Consider the following 23448-nt stretch of genomic DNA (forward strand, 5'->3'; position numbering starts at 1 on the left):
TTTTTTTTTTTTTTTTTTTTTGTTTTGAGACGGAGTCTCGCTCTGTCGCCCAGGCTGGAGTGCAGTGGCCGGATCTCGGCTCACTGCAAGCTCCGCCTCCCAGGTTCACGCCATTCTCCTGCCTCAGTCTCCCGAGTAGCTGGGACTACAGGCGCCGCCACCTCGCCCGGCTAATTTTTTGTATGTTTAGGAGAGACGGGGTTTCACCGTGTTAGCCGGGATGGTCTCGATCTCCTGACCTCGTGATCCTCCCACCTCGGCCTCCCAAAGTGCTGGGATTACAGGCGTGAGCCACCGCGCCCGGCCCACAGTAGTCTTTTCTAGTCTACAGGACACTGAAGAGATTGAGCAGAAATAAAGGGGCAGAGTTTTAGAGGGTGGCTATGAAACAGCTTACAGAGAAGAGTAGAAAGTTATCAGCATCTTTTAGATTTTTTTTGAGGCCAGGCGCAGTGGCTCACGTCTGTAATCCCAGCACTTTGGGAGGCCGAGGCGGGGGGATCACGAGGGAGATCGAGACCATCCTGGCTAACACGGTGAAACCGCGTCTCTACTAAAAACACAAAAAAACTAGCCGGGTGAGGTGGCGGCGCCTGTAGCCCCAGCTACACGGGAGGCTGAGGCAGGAGAATGGCGTGAACCCAGGAGGTGGAGCTTGCAGTGAGCCGAGATCGCGCCACCGCACTCCAGCCTGGGCGACAGAGCGAAACTCTGTCTCCAAAAAAAAAAAAAAAAAAGATTTTTTTGGAAAAAAATGTAACCTCCATTTTCGCTATCCTTTTACAATTCCTGCTTGTTTGTCTCCAGCCATTGCCTCCGAGTGTCTCCCATATGTTGCTGTAGACTCGGACGTATATTCTTGAGTGCTTTGTAGGCTGCAGAGACTATGGAGAGGAACTGGGAGTAAGAAAGGTAAAAATCTTGTCATTGCCTTTCCACTGGTTTATGTGATCCAGCTGTCTCACCAGATGCTCAACCCCACAGCTCTGTTAATAAAAAGAGCTGACCATATGGTGGTAAAATGAGATGCTATTGGACCAGAGATAGGGAATGCTTTTAGGAGAGGCTGAGCTAAAAGACGTTATCCGTTTGTTATTTTACTCTCATGTTGAAAAATACCCTTTTTTCCCACTTACTGAACCAGGGATGGGGAGTGCTCTTAGCAGAGTCTAAACTAAGGGATGCTAGATGTTTGTTATTTTACTCTCAAGTTGAAAATTCCTGTAAATATTAAAAAAAAATCCTGTAAATATATTCACTTGTAAATATAAACATCTTTGCCTGGATTTCCAAATCCTTCACTACCTGGGTTTCGTGGCCTGTCAGACTCTTTACTGTTACCCATGAAGTGGTTCTTTGGCTGGCCCTTGTGCCTGCTGCTCTCTCCGCTAGTCACCTGTTTGTGCATGTACCTGTTCAGACCCTATCCACTCTTCAAAGATGAGCTTCTTATCTATGTCCTTGTTGAAACCTTCTAACTACCCCTAAACTCCAGCAGTTCCCTCTTTGAATTATTCTTACTGGTAGAATCTGTATTAGTGCTTTTATATGCCTTCTTACATGGTTTTGTAAGTCATCTGGCCTGATGAAGTAATAACGGACAGCTGTTAAACAATATTAACATTACAGTAGTCTCCAAATAAGTACTTGATTATTTGCAAGAGTTGAGGTTCTTTGGCTGCAAATCTCATTAAGGAAATAAATTTCTAGAAATCAGGGTAATGAGATTCCAAGGTCTTGGGAGAATTCACTTTTAATTTGGGGGAGGAGAGGCGTGGTGGAGAGAGGGATGAGGGTCACTGGTCACACCCTAAATATTAACAGATTGACTAATAGAATCAGAAATCTTTTCAAGTAGGCAGGTGCTAAGAAGGAATTCAAGCTAGGCCAGGTGTTTGGGAAGCTCTTGCATGATTTAAATGAAATTAGTTTTTCCAGGTAAACTTACAAATGAGTTTACTGAAACACAATGAATAATTTTTATAAAACTGTGGAGAGTGGGTGAGTTCCTAGAATGTTAAAGATAAGCTTGAATTCTTGAGATTTAAGATGGAAAGGACATGAGGAAGACAATTCTGTAGTTAGTTTTGGAACTGTCATATTTAACGTTGAATGCTGAAAAATATTCTAGTACTATGTACTAAAAGGAGATAGCTCATGAACACATATACATTTAAGTACTGGTCACTAGCTTCCTAAGAGAATTGAGAAGGAAAAAGTATAGCCAAATACTTTCATTTTCTTAGTTAAAAATATTTTTCCATAATAAAAGCAGTATATGTTCACTAAAGAAAATGAAGAAAACATAGAAAAACAGAGAAGAAATAAGTATTACTTGAAATATGATCATTTACTTTCTATTATGTCCTTCTACCTTTTTATACACAGATACATGTTTAAAGAGATTACATTTTGTTCAATTACCCATGTTATAGATGTTTCTTCTAAAATAACACTGTTTTACCAACTAAATGAATTAGTTGGTAAGGAAATCAATTTAGAGAGATGCTACCAACACTTAGAAAAAAATTAAGTATAGAATACATTTTAAAAATCAGATTGCATTGCACATAAGGGAATGTATTATTATGTTATTTCGGTTCTATGCACATATAAACACACACAAATACAGTTTATACAGTAACCATATATATGTACACACACACATATACAAATATGCACAAACACACATATGTGTTGGTCAAATGTGGCTACTCCGGGCACACCGCCCATGGGTTAGCCCTGCTCTGCAAAGAGCAATAGAAAAATTAATATTTAAAAACAATGTCAAATATGGGTATCATTAAAAGAAACAAAAGCCAATGCTTTAAAATCTAATTTTTAATATTTGTATAACATTCCAACAGTAGATATGTCTTGATATATTTAAGAAATCCACAATTGTTGTGCTTTCAGACTGTGTTCTATATTTGACAATTATATAATGCAACAAATATTTTTTATATGTGGGAACATCTGGGGTTTTTTTAGGATTAAATTACTAGAACTTGAATTACTGATTCAAAGTGAGAGATTTTTGACCTTTTGGCACATTCTGTCAAATTCTATTCGAAAAGTGATAGCAATTCAGACTTTTATGAACATTGTACAAGATCACCTATTTTCTTAACCCCTTTCTAATACTAGATGTTATCATATTAACAAAACAAACCTATTTGGAGGAAAAAGTGATTGTGCTGCCTTCTGATTTTTACTTAGGTATTAATAACAATAGGTTTTCTTTTATGTTTTCTCATATATCGATTTACTATTTGTATTTCTTTTGTTAAAATTTCCTAAGTCCCTCTCTAATTCTTCTAATGGTGTGTTGCTCTTACAACATTATATGTTTGCAAGGAACTCCCTGTAGACCCTATATTACATTTTTGTCTGTCATAGAGATGCTCATTTACTCATTTTAAAAAGGAGTTTACCAGATTTGAGGACAGGAACTTGCTTTAAACAAAAGATCTTCGGCTAAGTAAGGCATGCAGCAGTGTTTGCAGTATCTCTGTGGTTGGAAAAGAGAAAGATGTGCTTCATAACTAAATAAACAACTATCTTCATGGTGTGCTATTAGGGCAGTGGAATTCTGTCTTCCTCCCTGTTCCTTATGACATTTTAATCAGTAATTTGAATGATTAAACTGATGAAATTCTGATAAAATGTATGTATGATCCGCTTATAACCTTGGTTAAAAGACTGAGTAACAAAGAAATGCTTCAAAAAATTATGTAAAGCTATACAAATGAACTAAAACTTACAAGATAAATTTAGTAGAAAGAAGGGTAAAGAACCAACGTACACTAAAGTGAAAAGTAAATAAATAATGAACAAAGAAACTTAGCAGCAAAAGACAAAATTAGGGACAACTAATCTCAGCACATGAGAAAAAAATCCAATTTTTAAAGTATTTTATTTTAAGCCCCAAATGATATTACATGTTGCTCTGGTTGGGGACTACAGTGGGGAAGTGGATGCAATTTTCAGGTTAGATTTTAAAAGTTATAGTATACAAAGCCAAGGAGGTGATATTCCCACTTTATGCTGGCTGGGCCATATCTCAAATACTATGTTCAGTTATGATTATGAGGCCTACTGGTGAACTGGAGCACATGTACAAAGTGAGCAACCAGGATGATGAAAGAACAGGAAATTATTAAATGGGAAAACATTAGAAGCTCACTTTCCCGTTATAAGTGTCACTCAGATTTAATTTGCTAGCAACATTTAAGACATCTTTACTTTATCAAGTCTTTTTGTCTTCAGCTTAGTTATCAAAGAAATATCTTTTTCTTTTTATACTCACATTTCAACAGGTTTATTTTAATAAAGTACTTACATGCAATATGCAATAAATTTAATTATAAACAGCTGTGGGAACAAATGGAACAAAACAAACAAAAATGGACTCTTACACAGTTCAACGGGTGGTTGCAGAAATGTGAGGACGTAATTGGAGAGCAGCCTCTCAGCTGTGACATTTGTGTGCTCTTGACATTCACCATGGAGAAAGTGGAGAGCATTGGTATGTCTAGGGCAGTGGTTTTCAGAGTGTGGCCTTAAAATCAGCAGCAGCAGCATCACTGAGAATTGGTTAAACATGAAAATTCTTGAATTGGATCCATCAGTAAATGACTTACGTAGACTTTCTGAAAGATGGAGTCCAGCAATCTGTGTTAGCATGGGCCCTCCAGGTGATTCTGATGCATCTCAAGTGAGAACCACGGATGTTTAGTAAGGAGAGATCAGCTGGGAATACTTCTATCTGTGTGATGATTTTTAAACGGTATGGTTTTGGGATGCTTGAAACCAATGTGGAGCAGAGAAAAAGAAGAGTTCTAATGTAATCAGAGATGAGGTTACAGAATCTGCATTTGCCAAGCCCCTGGTGATTTTTGAGGTATGGATAGTTGGACCACACTTAGAAAAATAATGAAGTAGGCAAGGCACGGTGGCTCACGCCTGTAATCCTAGCACTTCAGGAGGCCAAGGTGGGTGGATCACTTGAGGTCAGGCGTTTGAGAACAGCCTTGCAACATGGTGAAACCTCCTCTCTACTAAAAATGCAAAAATTAGCTGAGTGTGGTGGCGCATGCCTGTAATCCAAGCTATTTGGGAGGCCGAAGCAGGAGAATCACTTGAGCCGGGGAGGCAGAGGCTGCGGGGAGCCAAGATTGCACCACTGCACTCCATCCTGGATGACAGAGCGAGACTCCGTCTCAAAAAACAAAAGAAAACAAACAACAAACAAACAAACAAACAAAAAACAGAAACAAAAAGGAAAGAAAGAAAAAAAGAAAATGAAGTAGAGTTTTTTTTTTAATTTATAAATTTGTTTTTTATAGAGACCAGATCTATTATGTTGCCCAGGATGATCCTGAACTCCTGGCCTTAAGTGATCCCCACAACCCCTGGCCTCGGCTTCCCAAAGTGCTGGGATTACAGGCACAAGCCACTGTGCCTGGCCGACGTAGAGATTTTAACTAAGGGAAAGAAAAAGAAAACTTGGGGGAGGTAATGTAAATCACACCTCAAGCAATTCACTAGTTGTCATCTAGAGGAAGGGCTTGTATTACTCTCTGGTGGCTTCAGGAAAGAGAACTAGGATTAATAGTTGGAAGTTACAGAAAAATGGATTATGGAAGGGATTTCTAAGGGATGGAATGATCTGCTGACTAAGGGTACCACATCTCAGATACTTAGGAGCTGCCAAATGCTGAATACCCATTTGTCACTGAGCCTACAGAAAAGATTCTTGCAATGGACTGAGGATTGGACCCGGGGAAATATGGACCTCTAAGTTCCTTTTCAATTCCGAAACTCCAAAAATTTTATCATTCCCAGTATCTCCTGAAAGTACCTTGAAGATTTACATTTTACAGTCAGAAAAGAGAAAGCTCTCCCAATAATCTTTTTTATCTCATGTTAGGAATATATTCTTGTTAGATATTAATAGGTCTATTTCAGGTGAACAGTGTTGAAAATAGGGGCTTGTTATTCTCCTTTGTAGTAACTGAGCCCATGTCCATTGGGGAATTCGGTTTTGGCTGATGAAATAGATGAAAAACTTCTTTAATACCAAAATAAAATCTGCATGACTCAAAGAGGCAAAAAACTGATGGATGAACTTTTTATTCCCCCAGAAATAATAGAGCATTCTAGAGAATGTGCTTTAAATTTCCAATAACTGCCACAGCCTATTTTAGTAATGGCCTCTGCTGGTTGAAATTACAGATACATGTGGTGTATTTAGGATTGTCCACTGTGTGTTCCTATTATTCTTAGATACTGGCCATTGACAAAAACAATGACAACAGCCATCAAAATATGGTGCACAATGAAGAGGGCATCAGATTTTGCCCAGTCTGGACTTGTGTATAGTATCAGCCAAAAACATATGAAAAATGCACCGAGGTTTCTGTAGCTATACACATAATACATCCATGCTTATAGATGGATGCAATTTAGATAAAGATGTCTAATGTATCGCTATTTTAAATTGTCTATTTTAGTGTTACTGCTTTCTGGGTACTAGCAAAAATTATGGAAAAGAATAAATTAAAACCACAGCTTGTCATCAGTATAAAAATGGCTTTCTTTTCTGAAAGATGCTTCATAAAAGAATGCTAATGAATATATATGATGCTACATGTGTCTTTAGAATAAGGAAGAGAAAATGATTTTGAAAGAGATGACCTGTTGATGACCCAGGGCTGCCTAGTAAGTGACCTCACAACTAGAAATAATTAATATACGACTCCATTTTTGGTGGAAATTAAATTTGGACACCATAATAAATCCAAACTTTATATCAACTTAACTTCCATTCATCTTTTTCCTAGATACTTAAAACAAATTTATAAAAATAATGTGCATATATTACCCTTTAGACCATTGATGGAATTCTGCTTAACTCTTTTTCATTCTATTCAATGCTGTTTAATTCAATGACATAAATTGAGATTGAGAGTTGGCCATCTGCAAGGCACTGTGCCAAATGTAGAAATGCTAAGAGTACATTACATATAAGATATAAGTCCTATATCTCCTTGCTTTACTGAGCTACAATTTTGTACCCTAATACGAGATTCAGATCACTTTGAAAAATAATTCAAGTTCAAATATCAAGTTCAAATAATTCAAGTTCAAAAATCATCAAATAAAATCAAAGTGATAATGCAACATAATGAGCTAATGGTCATATAACATGATTTCAAAGTGAGACAGTGCGACATTTATATTTCTGCTGTCAAATCTTCCAGTAAACTTGGTTCAAACATGTTCTAAAAAGTTTATTGGTGCTACAAGTCTTGTTCTGCTTTCATTTCTTCTACTTTACCACCCAAGTTTTTGTTGTTATCATCCAATGTGCAGATGGCTACAGTAGCTGCCGATGCTGCAAACACATCCTCCTATCTCTAGATTCTCCTAGCTTGCCCTCATCTGCTGTGTAGATGATGATGGCCCATGTGTAAATCCAGAGCACAGAATATGTTCCTGATTACCTTCTTCTGTACTCTGCTTCTCTAACTGGAAACCTCCACAGTAGTCCTTGCCTGAATTTGCCATCTTCAGACCCTCTTTCTTGTGCCACCTTTGCTCTGTCTCTCTCTCTCCTGCAGGGCCCCACTGTTTAGTGGGCAGGTCTCTTGCTTAGGACTTAACTCTTCCTCTCTCTGCCTACTCTGCACTGCTTTAAGAGAAACTATCATGATTTATATTAAGGAGGTTAGTGGAAAACCAGATCTGTTCAATGAACAGTTAACTTGCATGAGCAGAATGAATCAACCTAGGTGCGCATGTTAGTAGTATCCCCAAAGTAGTAATTTGTGTTCATATCTATCCTCTTGCAAAGTATAAGCTTCTTATGAGCAGGGGCTTTGTCTTACCTATCCATTCTCAGAACAAAGTGCCTGGCCCACAGTAGGTTCCCAATAACTGTTTTGCTGTTGTTGTTGGATAAAAGAATCTAGTAGTGCTTGAATACATGCATGCTCTTGGGCTGTAAACTTATCATACAGAGCACGCAGGATGGTCTCTGGCTGAAGCTTCATAGCTACTGGCATAAACCCAAGACTTCATGTTCATTGGAACACAATACTTTGGGAAATGCTGTAGAAACTTCTGCCCCTGGCATATGTAGCAGCAGGGGCAGCATTTCCCACTATGGGGAGTGTCTACTTGGCAGTCCCACAGCATTCCTTAGGAAGCCCCAGGGCTGCATTGGACACTGACAAAAACCCATGATACAATTCAGAGCTCCTAGAACTCGAGCAGCAACTTAAGAACTAATGATGCTACCAGGGCAAAATGAAGATATATTGTCCGAACTCAATTAGGCTACGTGGTCTGATACATTGCACACCAATTGATTTACATCATGCTGCAGGGAGACTAAAATTGCTTCCTCAGGCAAGTTATCATCACCACCAGTTTCAATAAAATAAGATGGATAGCCATATCTGCCAACTACAAAATGACAAATGAGATGGTTTCAGGTCCATAGCAGAAGAAAGAGGAGAAAATAGTTCATCTTTGAGCAGACACACTTCATATGCTTGTTGGTAATATCTATGGTGGGGAAACTCAATGGCCAGTTTATAACTTATTTTCACTGAAGATGTAGTAGGAATATATTTATTTATTTATTTATTTATTTATTTGGAGACAGAGTCTTGCACTGTCGCCCGGGCTGGAGTGCAGTGGTGTGATCTAAGCTCACTGCAAGCTCTGCCTCCTGGGTTCACGTCATTCTCCTGCCTCAGCCTCCCGAGTAGCTGGGACTACAGGTGCCTGTCACCACGCCCAGTTAATTTTTTTTTTTGTATTTTTAGTAGAGACGGGGTTTCACCATGTTAGCCAGGATGGTCTCGATCTCCTGACCTTGTGATCAGCCCGCCTTGGCCTCCCAAAGTGCTGGGATTACAGGCGTCAGCCACTGTGCCCGGCCATGGTAGGAATTTTTAAGCATAGTTTACCTGTATTAGTGTATCTGTAATCCCAGGCAACAGAATCCATAGCACTCAACCCTAAAATAATATGCACAAAGTCTTTCTTTAAGGTAAATTCACAGGGGCGGAGATGTAAAATCAAAACCTTCCTTCTCGTAGGTTCCAAGTCTGCTTATGTCCTATGATGGATGCTTTGCGAACCAGATAATCTGCTTCATTATGATGGGTGTTCATGTCAGTTGAGGATCTGACTCACTCTGTGGAGCTCTTACCATGCCTACAACTTCGTTAACAGATGTGTAATCTAGAAAATGACCTTTCTGAATACTCTAAGGCTTGTCTCTACGTTATTGTGGTAGAAATTGATATCAAGGGAAGTGAAAGTAAGGACAGCCAAGTTGTCTTTTTTAACCACAAAGAGTATCACATAACCTGACACTTAGTCAAAACTTAATAGCTGTTGATGAATGAATGATTTAGAAACCAGTATAATGGTATCTAAAAGCAATGATATAAACGTAGCAGATGCATGGATCCTAGGCCACCAGGTCAATTTTTTCTATTGGGATTATTTATGAGGAAAAAATCCAGGGGCAAGTTTATATGTTTTCCTTTTAGTTGTCGTAGGACCCTTTCCAAAATAGCCTGTTTACACTAATGTGCGTGTAGGTCCAATCAATAAAGTCCAGAGTGCTCAGCCTGGAGTGACATGGCTCAATCCTGAACAGAACCAAGGTCCATCCCAGACGTGCCAGGAATGGGCAGCTGAGGGACTGCCCAAGTACCTTCGACACTGCACCGCACTGCACTGCTCCTACTCTGGTCCCATAGCTGGGCTGGGGCTGTGATTCCCAAACGTGGCACCCGTATTATTCACAGGTTTACACTGCATGCGAGGGTAGTTCCCAGCTTACAGTTTTGTAAGTTTTATAGGTTATTAGAATATGGAGGGAAATCGCACACTAGATTTTACATTTAATAACATCCAAGTTAGGCTGGGCATGGTGGCTCATGCCTGTAATCCCAGCACTTTGGGAGGCCAAGGTGGGCAGATCACCTGAGGTCGGGAGTTTGAGACCAGCCTGACCACCATGGAGAAACCCTGTCTCTACTAAAAATACAAAAAATTAGCCTGGTCTGGTGGTGCACGCCTGTAATCCCAGCTACTTGGAGGGTGAGGCAGGAGAATCACTTGAACCCGGGAGGCAGAGATTGCGGTTAGCCAAGATCACGCCATTGCCCTCTAGCCTGGGCAACAAAAGTGAAACTCCGTCTAAAAAACAACAACAACAACAACAACAAAACCCCAAAAACCAAACAAACAAAACCAAGTTAAAAATCATTTGACCAGGAACTAGAAACTATCCTTAGAGTCTTCCACAGTGTTGAAAAAAAACAATATAAGTTTCCCAGAAAGTAGCTACAGTTCTTCACTGACTGAAGACTAATTGGCAGTGGAGGCCTGTCATTAATGTGTAACACATTGGTGTCGGAAATCAGGAATACAACATCTGATTCCCACCTTCCAGAATAAGTTATTTTTCCCTCTAGTGTATGCTCTTGCATGAAGGAAAAAATAAAGATACAAAAAAGGGAAAAACAGATAAATAGATGCCTCTTCTTTTGTAAATTTACATTCCATTTAAGCAGTTCAATTTTTTTATGAAAAGAAAATCAATATATAACTTGGATTTTATCGTACTTTGACCTATAAAAGCAACGAATAAATAAATAACAACCTAAACATCCATTCATAGATGATTAGAAAAATTACAGGGCATATCCATTCAAAGGAATTTTGCGTGGTTTATTAGAATCAGGTAGAAGAATACTTAATTATTTGGAAGACATTTACAATGCATTTTAAGTGAATAAAGAATGTTTCAAAAGAATATTTAAATACAATTCAAATTCTTAAATATTTATATTTATTTGTGCAAAATGCTAATTGGAGCTGTGTCTGGGTAGAGAGAGTTGTCTAGAGGTGAAGAAACTGAGGTTCAGTAGTTTAAATGATTTTTTCTTTTATTGTTATTATAATAATTATTATTTTTGTAGAGACAGGGTCTTGCCATGTTGCCCAGGTTGGTCTTGAACTCTTGGCCTACAGCCATCCTCCCAAAGTGCTGAGATTACAGGCATGAGCCACTGCGCCCGGCCTTAAATGATTTTTTAAAATTCACATGGCTAGAATATATAGGAGTAGGTTTCAAACCTAAATAGAAACACATCAAATTCCTTGGCCCAGGCTCTTTTTACCATGTTACCACTTATATATAATCTGTATAAGGCTGTATTAACCAGTGATTCCACAGTGGGCTTAGATAAATCATTTAATTTTATTTAATCAAAAGAACATTCTAAAAGAACTAAGTATTGTATCTTCTTTGTTTTATATTTCAAATAAGAGGATTTACATTTACATTTGCTCCTATCAACATTTAAACAATTGAGTTACAGAGTTAAAAACAGATTTGGGCCAGGCACAGTGGCTCACACTTGTAACCCCAGTAGTTTGGGAGGCCGAGGTGGGCAGATCACTTGAGGTCAGGAGTTCGAGACCAGCCTGGTCAACATGGTGAAACCCCATTTCTACTAAAATACAAAAAATTAGCCAGGTGTGTTGGCGGGCACCTGTAGTCCCAGCTATACTCAGTAGGTTGAGGCAGGAGAATTGTTTGAACCACGGAGGCAGAGATTGCAGTGAGCCAAGATCGCACCACTGCACTGCAGCCTGGGTGACAGAGTGAAATTGTGTCTCAATGACAACAACAAAACAACAACAATGACAACAACAACAACAAAACAGATTTGATCCTAAAGATCAACTGATTTCAGAGCCAACCCAGTCCTGTTAAATTTCTCTCACGGAGTCTCCACAACTTCTGGTCATTGCATCCAGTCTCCAGGGCATAGTTAGGAGCTCAAAGCCCCAGCACAAATATATCAGAACAGAGGGAATGGGACAGCCAAGGAGGCATCATCGTTTTTCTATTGATTCTTTTAAAGCCTCTACAGATAATTGTCTTCATTAAGATAGGGTGAAAATATTTCCAAAAGGAGATTAGATTAGGTGAATCCCTGGGCGTTCAACATCAATACTCTCTAAAATTCATTTTTACTTTTCTACTTTTGTAGCCCAGAGCCAGACTGATTTAATTTCTACTTCACACAAAGACAAGACAGGAGGTGAGTCACACAGTTGGCAGTTGATTATGAATCTTGATTGAAGATGTGGCTAATCAGTCATCCTACCCTGCTTTTCCTTTGTTTTCTATCTGTTCCTCTTTAATGTTTGTGTAGCAGACAGATGCTATAGTTTATCTTATCCTATCATGTTATCTTTTCTTATTTTTTGAGACAGAGTTTCGCTTTTGTCACCCAGGTTGGAGTGCAATGGCATGATCTCTGCTCACTGCAACCTCCGCCTCCTGGGTTCAAGTGATTTTCCTGCCTCAGTATCCCAAGTAGCTGGGATTACAGGCGTGCACCACCACGCCTGGCTAATTTTTGTATTTTTAGTAGAGACAGGGTTTCACCATGTTGGCCAGGCTGGTCTCGAACTCCTGACCTCAGGTGATCCACCCGCCTCGGCCTCTCAAAGTGCTGGGACTACAGGCATGACCCACCATGCCCAGCAGATGCTGTGATATTTTAATGGCTGAAAAGTGGTGTCAGATTTGATGATGGTGATGAAGAAAATAATTTTCATAATTCTTAAAGCATATGAACTTTTTTGAAAGAGAATAAAGTCAACTTAGTAAGAATAACATTTAAAGGTATGAGAGGATATAGTAACCCTTGAAAGACCAACCTTAAGAGACTTCTCTGATAGCAAGAAAAATAAAGAAATAAAAGAGTAAACACCAAGAAGTGAAAAAGAGCTTTCCTGAGACAACAAACCACAATGCGGGCATTACACAAATGGGAGTTATTTTTATCCTACCCATTTTGGGATTGATGAAAATAATAAGAAAAATCTAAAAAGAGTAATGAATTTAAAGTAAAAGAAAAAGCTTGCTTCCAGTTCCGGCTCTAACACTCAACAGCTGAGAGATACTGGCGAGGGTGACCTCACCTCACTATGCCCCCGGTTTGTTGTCTGTGAAGAAAGGTGGTACCTGCCTGACTACCTCCCAGGATTGTTGTGCATGTAAACAATGACCAAAACAACAACAAAACAAACAAAAAGGAGTCTATATTTTTTGGAAGATTGAAAGTGCAATGCAATCCTCAGCTGTTTATTATAATTTTTCTCTAAAGTGCTAGTTAGTGTTTATGAGTCTGGGTAACTAACAAAAACTCCCCTGGAACAGCTGGCTAGCAAAATATTTTTGTCTCTGGGGTGAAACAAAAACAACAATGCCATTTTTCTAACCTCGGTTATACAAACCCTAGGCTGGAACATGTAAATCAACTTACTAAAATAGACACGCATTGGAAATGGACTCAGACTGGGGAGGAGGGTATCATCAGGTGGCAAGATTTATTTATTTTTTGTCAGTTGGGAGAATGTCAAAGAGCAGGGTGGATCCATGGAAATAGCATTAGGGAACAAAATACATTTGGAGTCAGTCCCAGCTCCTTCGCTGACTATGTGACTCTGGGCAAACGATGCACCTCCTTTGACCCTTTAAATTTCTTACCTACAAAATGGGTAAAATAATGGATGTAATAACACCTACCTTACAGAGTCAGCACATGGATTAAATTAGATAATATTATGAAGCGCCCAGTGCAGAGCCTGGTACGTGGCAGATACTCAATGAATGTGAGTTTTTCCCCATTAGTTTCCTAGACTACACACTTGTTTACTATTTTCACCTATTCCATTTCTTTCTGAGATACTGTTGACCTTGTAGCCTCCCTGTATGCACCAGAGCACCCTGCGTAGAGGATTCCTTTAAAATATTTACGTAAATTCTGTCTTTACTCCATTAAGTCTATCTGATTATAATAAAATCACTCATTCTTTGTCTTATGTTAAATTATTTTATTGATCCTATAAAACTGTCTCATAAAATTTAGTAGGTAAAGATCTAAGATGCTTGATACAGCTGCTGACCCTTAAGTTGTAAATATGGAACACTAAACCAAGGGGAAATTCAGAGAACCTTTCCAATTGCTTACTCCATTTCCTCAGAATAACACCCAAATAAAAGTATTACATAAAAAAGATTGCATTTTATTTTCCTGGATGGGAAAGGATTAACACTAAGCAACAGTGCCTGAAAGTTATTATTATGGTTTGTGTGTATGTGTGTGTGTGTGTGTGTGTGTGTATGGATGGTACTCAACCTCTTTTCCTTCAGTAATTCCAGTTTTTTTCCACTTTTTTAAAAGAAGGTAGTTGCTCTTCTTGGTCCAGTGAAATCCTCCAAATTCAGCTAAATGTAACTTCTGGGAATTCTCAGATTACATATGGGCCCTCCGTCCTCAACCTAACACTCAGCAGAAATTGTTTATCTTTCCCTTGTATATCCTAACATTTTGTCTATACCATTGGGTACCTTTGAAATCAAGCTGTACCAAGGATGTCCAACCTTTTGGCTTCTCTAGGCCACATTGCAAGAAGAATTATCTTGGGCCACACATAAAAAACACTAAACACTAACGACAAATAATCTCAAAAAAAAAAGTTCCAGGCATAATTTTTATAATATCCGCCACCACAGATAAGCAAAAAAGTCCTTGCATTCAAAGGGTTGGACATGGCTGTAAGTCTATACTTTCTACATGGTCCCAAGACATAGCACACAGTTTGGAACAGAGGTGGCATTTGTGTGAATTTTGGTTGAAGGTGTGGATGATCAGTCCTCTCTTCCCCTTATTTCCTGTTGGCCCTTTCTTAAAGTTTGCAGTGTGTGACCATATGGTGCTATTTTAAGAGTTTGAGAAGTGGGTTAGATATGATGTTGGAAGAAAGACAACCATTTGACTTCCCCTTTCCATCTTCCCTGGGTTGCATCACTGTTTTAAATTATATCACAGAAATTTCCATTATAATTTCAAGAATAGTATATACTGTCAGCATTACATTTGAAAAGGATTAACTTGAAATGCTTCTTAAACAGTACACAGAATACCTTATTATCTGATAGTCACTTTCTCCAGCAAAATCTTGGATAATTTTTTGACATTATCTTTGTTGCCCCATGGTGACTTACGAGGCATGCTCCAGAAAATTCTCTATTAAAGAACAGAGGTTCCAATAGTGCCAGCCAAAATTTCATAAAGTTTATTTACAATGTGATTCATTCCTGGAGTCCATCATTCTCTATCCATTTAACTCATGCAATCACATTGAATGTTCACAGTCTATATTACTGTTCAACTTCTTTCAAATACTCTGTGTACCGTTGCAATGGTAATTCACAAGTAGAAGTGAATAACATTCCCCACCACAAGGATCCTTGAAGGAAACTGAAAACAAAAGCCACATCTTTGTTGAATCCAGTTTGCTCACATTTCAACACACAGAACTCCACTGAACTGGCCATCACAGCAAAAGCCACAACACACACACACACAGCAGCATGGAGCTTAACCACACAACTCAACAGACAATGCAGACAAACTTGAGTATAAACCAAGATTTTTCTACCTCTTTTCATAACAGGTTAGTGCTGGCCCTCAGTGTTGGTGTACAGTTTTTATGGCATGGGAAAATAGGGATGTTTCTGCCCTATAAAAATAAATGTGTTGAAGGCTTTAGTTTGAGCTTACACAATGTCAGAAAGTTCCAAAGGCACTGGCACAATACAAAAAAAAGAATCTTACAAACAAATATATATCATCAAAACACATGGCAAGATACTAGGAAAACACTGGTAGGAAAACTACTGGTTTCTCAGGTGATTTATGCAACAGTTTTCAATACCTTCCTGAAAAATAAGGAGTAAGAAAGGCAGGCTAGGGAGTCTTTGGTGGGGTATATCTTGTCACCAACCACCACTCATATAAAATCTTTAGCTTTAAACTGCTTAGTAGATCATTTTCTCTCTGCAGAAGTAAAAAGCATAGAACCTTCATTGTTCTTAATATTTTAAGCCTCGGGAAGGGCTAAGGGAAGGAGCATAGAAATACATGCACTATCTTTAATAAAGAAAGGAATATGAGGAATAAAAATAAAAATATAAAGAATAATTATTATTCCTTCCTTTTATATATCGTAATATAAACTTCTTTTCAAACTTGAGTTCTGTACAGATACTTGTTCACATGTAACATCTTTTTCTACTCTGGAAAGGGACGGGACAGAAAGATAAGCAGAAAACATGAAGTTCTGAATTTGAATAAAAGAAACACTTTTGCTGTTACATCAAGAATGCAAGGTGGGCAACAGGGCTAGAAATAGGAAGATTGGAAAAATTTCATTGGACTTAATGATTCATAATTCCTCAAAAAATAAAACTTACCACATTCTGTGCAAATTTTTCAAAAGATGTTCTGCGATCCATTGAGTTTCCAGACTTACGTATGTGGGGTAGGATAGGGTGAAGGGAAATAAAGGAAGATTAAAAAAAAAAAAAAAGCAAGGAAAACAGAGCAGAAAAAGACAGGATAATGAAATGATGCAACGCCAAATCCATGTTCTAAATCAGAAGGCCCATAGAGGTAGGAGAGCCGCCGAGGGAGGCTTCTTCTCATAGGACATGGGCTCTGCTTTCATTAGTGCTAACACCAAAAACTTTTCTTGTACAAACAAAATGGTGTGATTCAAGCAAAATCAAATTAAGCCGAAATGAAGTAGATATGTGAAGGCTTTATACTGACATTTGCAGAGCCTAAATATTTAAAAATCTAGCAGCATATCCTCAGAATTTCATCAAAACTTTTATCAGAAAAAATTTCTGTTGACAACATCATTAATTCTATAGAGCATTAATGTCTAATAGAACTTTCCAAAAGGATGGAAATCTCATTCTATGCTGTCCAATACAGAAGTCTGTAGCTGTGGTTATTGAGCATTTGAAATTTGGCTAGAACGTTATATAATTTTAATTAACTAAGATTTAAACAGTCCCAAGTGGCTAGTGACTGCTGTACTGGATAGTGTTACTACGAAGTATCCATTTCCAGTTGTAAAGGCAATGGACTTAAAAAAATCTTATTAGCCTATATGATGATCATGAACTACACAAAACTATAATTTAAACTCAGAATTTCAAGAAGCTGTGAACTATTTTAACATTAAAAATAATGAATGGTGTTGATGGTTATGTCCAGGTTTTCTCTTCCCTGTTATATCGATTGCGTAAGGAGTTACGAACAGAGAGACATTGATCATTAACATTGTTGAATAATGAGGTCTACTACAATGCTCCCATAATGTGCTTGGCTACCATGCTAGGTGTATAAAATTCATCACAGGGATATTAAGTGATTCAGGATAAATACCAAATGAAAATATTCAGAAGCAAACATTCCTACCTTTTGTCACCTATTATTGAAAAAAGTGAGTCTACTTTCAGTTATGAGGCCTGTGGTTCAAAACATACATTCTAGCTTACTGAGCAAAGAAACCCCTCTTGAAGTTTTTGACCTAATGACTTTGTTACTTTCTTTTCTTTACTGTAATTTTGATTCCTTGAAACTAGGCATACAGAAGACTAACATGAAACATGAAAACAGCTTCTAATAAATTTTGCAAAGCATGAACATCTGCAGAAACAAACAAACAGAAAGTAATACAATAAGCAATAAACAAACAGAAACAACTTAAATGGCCCTTATAAAATGCAAAGGTTTGGGGGAGGGTCTTGGAGTATGTTCACTTACCATTAGTCCAATACCCTGGATTCAGCAGAGGTAATTACTCCAGATAATTATAACTGAGAACTAGGTCAAGAAAAAACAGCTCACGAAAAAACCAATACCTTTTTCTTTGCCTGTAGAAGCTCCTGATAGGCACTGGATCTTATAAAACGTGGGTATGAATCACTTTTCATCAGTTTGTAAATGTGCTCCTAAAAAGAAATAATGGTTGAGGTGCTTCTTTATTATTTCTTGGGAAAAGTAAAATATTATGATGCCACACGTGGCTAAAGAACAAATCTAGTAGCAGCTAAAAATAGTAATAACAATGCTGATTAGAATACCTTCTATTTACAGGACATTTAGATCTTCAAATTCAATATCTCATTCATGGGATCATTGTTTAAATTGGTTTAGGAGCTACTGAGGAGGCAAATCACATCCAGTCATTAAAAAAATGGAATTTGATTAATAAAATGTCAGAAAATAACCTCAGATCAAGTTGTTGACTTATATAGATCACTAGAGAATATAACTAAATTTGCTGTCTCTTAAAATTACTCCAGGCATGAAGTGAGTAATGTTAACTCAGACTGAGTAATCATCCTGGATACTTTTGGCCTCTACATTTACTGGAAGGGTGCCAACTGCCCAGATGAATCAGATCATCTCTTTGGTACAAATTGCATGGAAAATTGTCTTCCACACCCACCTTGGGTCAGAGCACAAGTCCAAAAATAAATTTTGTGATATTTAATTGCTAAGTCTCCAAATTTGTATGCTCTTTCTTATTACTTACTCAGTGACAGATTAGGTAAATATTTGATCATTCATCCTGAAGAAGTTTGCAATATTCTGTTTTGATGATGAATTTTGGTAGACAAAGAAGTCAAAAAAAGGGAAAAAGGTACTCATTCAACTCAATCTTGACCCAATCTAGGGAGATTCTACTCTGGTCTACTGCAGCTCAGGGAGCTAACATGTGTCTTGATCTTCCTATTCTAGTGAAATACCAGTTAGGTGTAGAGTTTGGAACTATTGGAGAGTATTCTGAATGTCCAAATTTTCTTTCTTTCTTTTTTTTTTTTTGTCTTGAAGAAAATACACGTTTCAAGAAATGACTCCAGTTCTCTGGTCTTAAACATAACAGCAATAATTTGAAGTTCCTTTAAATCCATTTAAAGACATTCAGGATTAAGTCTCCAGACCTAGCCCAAGGGTGATCTTCACAGAACGTTAAGTTTGGAACTGTATGGGAATTTGTTTGAAAAGTAGAGCAATGGCTGGTTTTGGAATGAAGCATTTGGAAATTCAGATTCTACCTTGCTCAAGAACTACCTCTTACAAATCGGGTAAATTTAGGCCAACTTCTTCATCTCTCTGATCCTTAACGTTCTAATCTATAAAATAGCATTGTTGTGATGATTAAAGGAATAATAAATGTGTTGCGAAGCATGGGGTGTGGATAGTAAGTGCTCAAATATACTTGGGTATATGGCAGGTACTCTTTTAAGTGCTTTCCTGTATTAGTTAGTGTAAGCCTTACAAAACTCCTGTGGGCTTGGTAACCATATGTCCATTTTACAGGTGAAGAAACGGAGGCATGGAGAAGTGGTCACAGAGCAGAGCTGAAATCAGAACCCAGGCAATTTAGCTAACGATAGGATTTTTTAAAAACCACAGAAAAACTAGAATTAAATATCCGAGCTTAACTGAAAAATAAATCTAGGGCCAAGTGGTAATGTTTTCTATAGAAATTTCTTTTTTTCTATAAGAAAAGAGGATCCTCTTAGGCAAGAATATTTTTAAGTGACACCGATAACCAAAAAAAGTTCTTTTTTATACCTCGGGAAGGGCATTCCAAACATTTTACACATTGTTGCCTCTAGAAAGACGCTTGACATTTTATCTTGGACTGAAAGAAAGAAAGATCAGCAGAGAAGTGAGCAGTGGGGCCAGAATTTCTGGTCTGCTCTCTGTCATGTTCTCTCTAGAGTGTAATTACTTCTACAGCGGAGACCATGGCTGAACCACATGGGATAGGTATCCAGTTAGCTGTTAAAATTCATGTTAGTTTTCTACACAGTTGCTGATTTCTTTAAATGAAAGCCAAGGAGAAATGTATTTTCTATAGAGCATGGAAATAACGAAGGATATTCGTGTATCTCATTCTTTGTCTCCTATATTTTATTTTAGTAATGTGTGTTTTAAAAAGGTACTTTTTAGAATTAATATTCTTCTCCAAAAGAAGTTTGAGAAATTATGGAGTATGCACGTTCTGATTTAAAAACCAACTTCAACACATCATTAGGGAGTGGGTGCAGTGGCTCATGCCTGTAATCCCAGCACTTTGAGAGGCTAAGGTGGGAGGACTGCTTGAGCCCAGGAGTCGGAGACCAGCCTGGGCAACATAGGGAGACCCACCCTGTCTCTACAAAAAAAAAATTTCTTTTAATTAGCCAGGCATGGTGGTGCATGCCTGTGGTCCCAGCTACTTGGGAGGCTAGGTAGGAGGATTGCTTAAACCTGGGAGGCCAAGGCTATAGTGAGCCATGATCATGCCACTATAGGGAACAGAAAGAGACCTTGTTTCCAAAAATAAAATAAAATAAAATAAAATAAAATAAAATAAAATACCACATTATCAGCAAACACTATCCCCTCATAAGAAGTTGATTTTTCTTCTAGAGTATCAATATTTTTTGAGAGAAGGCAGAAATTCAAGTTGTTTTTACAAAGGGAATTAAGATCCAGTTTGAGAAAAGATGACTAACAATTTGTCTTAGGAAATTAGAATCAGTTTTCTTTATTTTTTCTTTCTGTAGGCTAAAAAATTAACTTGAAAATTTAAGAAATGTCAGAATCTAATATTTGATTTTTTTTTTCACCAGAGATAAAACTGGTTTGAGTTTGACATAACTTTAAGCTCATTCAGTTTGAATAATTTATAATAATGAATAATTCAGGAATGTCAGTGTCTTGGAATCTCTACATTGAAGATGCCTTAAAGATTTTCAGTCTTTTTAAAAACATGTTTTAAAAAATCTTTTATTGAGATGGGGGCCATCACTAGATAGTGTTTTCTCACTTATTGGGGGAACAGAGTAGAAAATGAAGTAAAAGTTTTAAAATATTTCAAATATGTCCCTTCATATAAAAATATTCAAACTTAGAAAATATTCCCAGGTTTTAAAAAACTATTCAGTTTAATGTGTCTTTGTTCCTTCCTAGATCAGTTACAGTTGTTTCACAGTTATCTAAACTGAAAATGTTAGAAATAGCTGCCATTTATAATGAAAATAAAATGAATATCCCCAATGATCACCTTCTCAGAAGCGTATTTGTGACGTGAGGCCCACCGTACACCCACCTGAGCATCTTCAAATGTGTATCGTCCAGGTTCCTTCACGTTCTGTGTGGTTTTGTCATAACTCTTGGAATCCAAGTTAATGGCACTGGGGGCTCCAGGAGCCAGAAACTCTTGCCATATTTCCTGAACTCTTGAGGGCACTTCTTTAATAGGCCTCTTTTTCAGGTCCTCCACTGCCAGCCAGAATCTATGCAAAATGTGAGATCAGGTGTTTACTCTGACGGCCCATCAGCTGAAAATCCTTGTGATATTTACGGATCATGCAGTTCATCATGATGACTCACAGCCAACTCACTTTCTCTGAGGGCTTCCAGTATCAGGGTGGTACTGACTATATTCAAAGGTATAATCTTCTTTGGAAAGAATTATGAAAAACAATCTCTTTTAAGTGTTTGTTGTTAAAAGCAGATCTGTCAGAGCCCTGTATAACCTTCATTTTACCTAAGGAAAGTAGCACTGCTAACTGTTTGTTGAAAACGAAGAGGAGTTTGAAGGGAATTAAAGGTGCAGGACATGGAGCCTCCAATTGGGAGACAAAGCCATGCACTGTGTTCTTTGGATCTTCTGTCCATTTGAGCAATGGGGGCTAGTGTGGAGAGCCTTTTCTGTTCTAGCTTGTAAGGGAATTACAAAGAAGCTTCGCTGGAGTTAAAAGAGGCCTGGACATAAGATCAGAAAATTCCCTGGCTGGAAAAATAAAAACAATTAACTAATGATAAGCTAATTTAATTGAGAGAGTTATGGAATGACCAAAGCAGCAAGCTTTCACATGGAATTACTTGAAAAGTTTAAATGTGTAGAGGCATCATTGCAATTCAGAAGCCACAGAAGAATATATACTGACTTACTTCTGAATATAGACTTCTGAATATAGACTATATTTATAGTATATATATACTGAAGGAACCTGGGAGTGTGTTTTGGTTGATAATAGCAAGTGGTAAAGTCTAGTGAGAGGAGCCACATTGTATTAACTGGTTGCATTTCTTCAATATTGTGCTCTAGGTTAGAGCTTGCTGGTTAGATCTCCAGAAATAATGTTTAAAAGATAAATGACTATATCATAATTTGTTAATAGAAACAAACACTCTACGTGAAAAAGTTGCTGCTAGGACTGTGTTATCCTCCGTAAACACTCTTACTGCTCTAATAGCAGATGCAGTCAAGGAAAGGCAAAGACGGCCACAGAGTCTTAACAGAGGTGATCAGCAGTACCTTCGTAACTACTAAGCTTTAACTTGACCATTAATGAATAATCAGAAATCAGTAATGAAGTGCATGAGCTAGAATTAGAATATCGACTACTACTCAGGCTAGTGATTTTTGAGTTTTCATTTCCAGATTTTGTTTTTTAATAGATATATATAACAGAGGATAATCTAACTTTGACAACACCTCAAACAGGAAACTACCACCATGACTTTTAGAAAGGAAGGCTCAAGACCACTCCCTCTTAAAACACAGATTTAGACACTGTGCACTCTAATAGGAATACTATGCAAGCCTGGGCGTGGTGGCTCACGTCTGTAATCCCGGCACTTTGGGAGGTCGAGGCGGGCAGATCATCTGAGGTTGGGCACTTGAGATCAGCCTGGCCAACAAGGTGAAACCCTGTCTCTACTAATAATAGAAAAATTAGCTGGGCATGGTGGTGAACGCCTGTAATCCCAGCTACTCGGGAGGCTGAAGCACGAGAATCACTTGAACCCAGGAGGTGGAGGTTGCAGTGAGCCAAGATCATGCCACTGCACTCCAGCCTGGGCAACAAGAGCAAAACTCTGTCTCAAAAAAAAAAAAAAAAAAAAAAGGAATGCTATGTGTAATCCGAGGGAGCAGGAGTTTTGAAATTAACATATGCTCAGACAAGTTCATTCCAGCACACTTTGAACACATCAATCAAAACAAAGTCTCTGTCCTCAAAGGATGAGTAGAGGAAAAGATAAACCATTTAAATGGCCGTAACGCAGGAAGTACATGAATGGCTCTCCAGGAAGAGAATGAACTAGATAGTCTGGGAATGGCAAGCAGGAAAGAGTCCCTCTGCTGGGGCAAGTGCTGGATTGGATGAGGGGGATCTAGAAAAAGCTATTCTAAATCCAGTGACATCTGAAATGGGCCTGGAAATAAGCATAAAATATAAAAGGGTTGAGAAGTTAATAACCACACCTACACTGACATGTAGGTGCAGGTGCTGCTCTAAGTGATTCACATATTAACTCATTTAATTCCCACAGTAACTCTATAAAGCAAGTTCTATTATTCCCCTCATTTTAGAGAAGAGGAAACTGAGCATATGAAGATGAAGTTGCTTATTTAAGGTTGCTCACTATTAGTGTCACGGCTGAGGTTTGCCCCCAGAAAGTCTGC

General features: G+C 38.0%; 1 protein-coding gene across 7 annotated transcripts in view; it reads right to left on the reverse strand.

Annotated features, from left to right (window-relative positions):
- The window catches only part of RGS7 (regulator of G protein signaling 7), a 577395-nt gene that overhangs the window by 8317 nt on the left and 545630 nt on the right, over positions 1 to 23448 (reverse strand). For 3 of the 7 annotated variants that reach the window (XM_025399630.1, XM_025399600.1, XM_025399616.1), the window contains 3 exons: positions 21082 to 21268; positions 17834 to 17923; positions 15559 to 15639 (listed from right to left, as the gene is read on the reverse strand). In XM_025399630.1, the coding sequence (XP_025255415.1) occupies positions 15565 to 15639; positions 17834 to 17923; positions 21082 to 21268 (352 nt within the window). In that variant the 3' untranslated portion in view covers positions 15559 to 15564. Of the gene's footprint in view, positions 1 to 3434; positions 3512 to 15558; positions 15640 to 16372; positions 16427 to 17833; positions 17924 to 21081; positions 21269 to 23448 lie in introns of all 7 variants that reach the window. The other 4 variants (XM_025399608.1, XM_025399625.1, XM_025399586.1 and 1 more) reach the window with 3 other exon arrangements.

Source organism: Theropithecus gelada, chromosome 1 (genome assembly GCF_003255815.1).
Source record: "Theropithecus gelada isolate Dixy chromosome 1, Tgel_1.0, whole genome shotgun sequence".
NCBI classification, from domain to species: domain Eukaryota; kingdom Metazoa; phylum Chordata; class Mammalia; order Primates; family Cercopithecidae; genus Theropithecus; species Theropithecus gelada.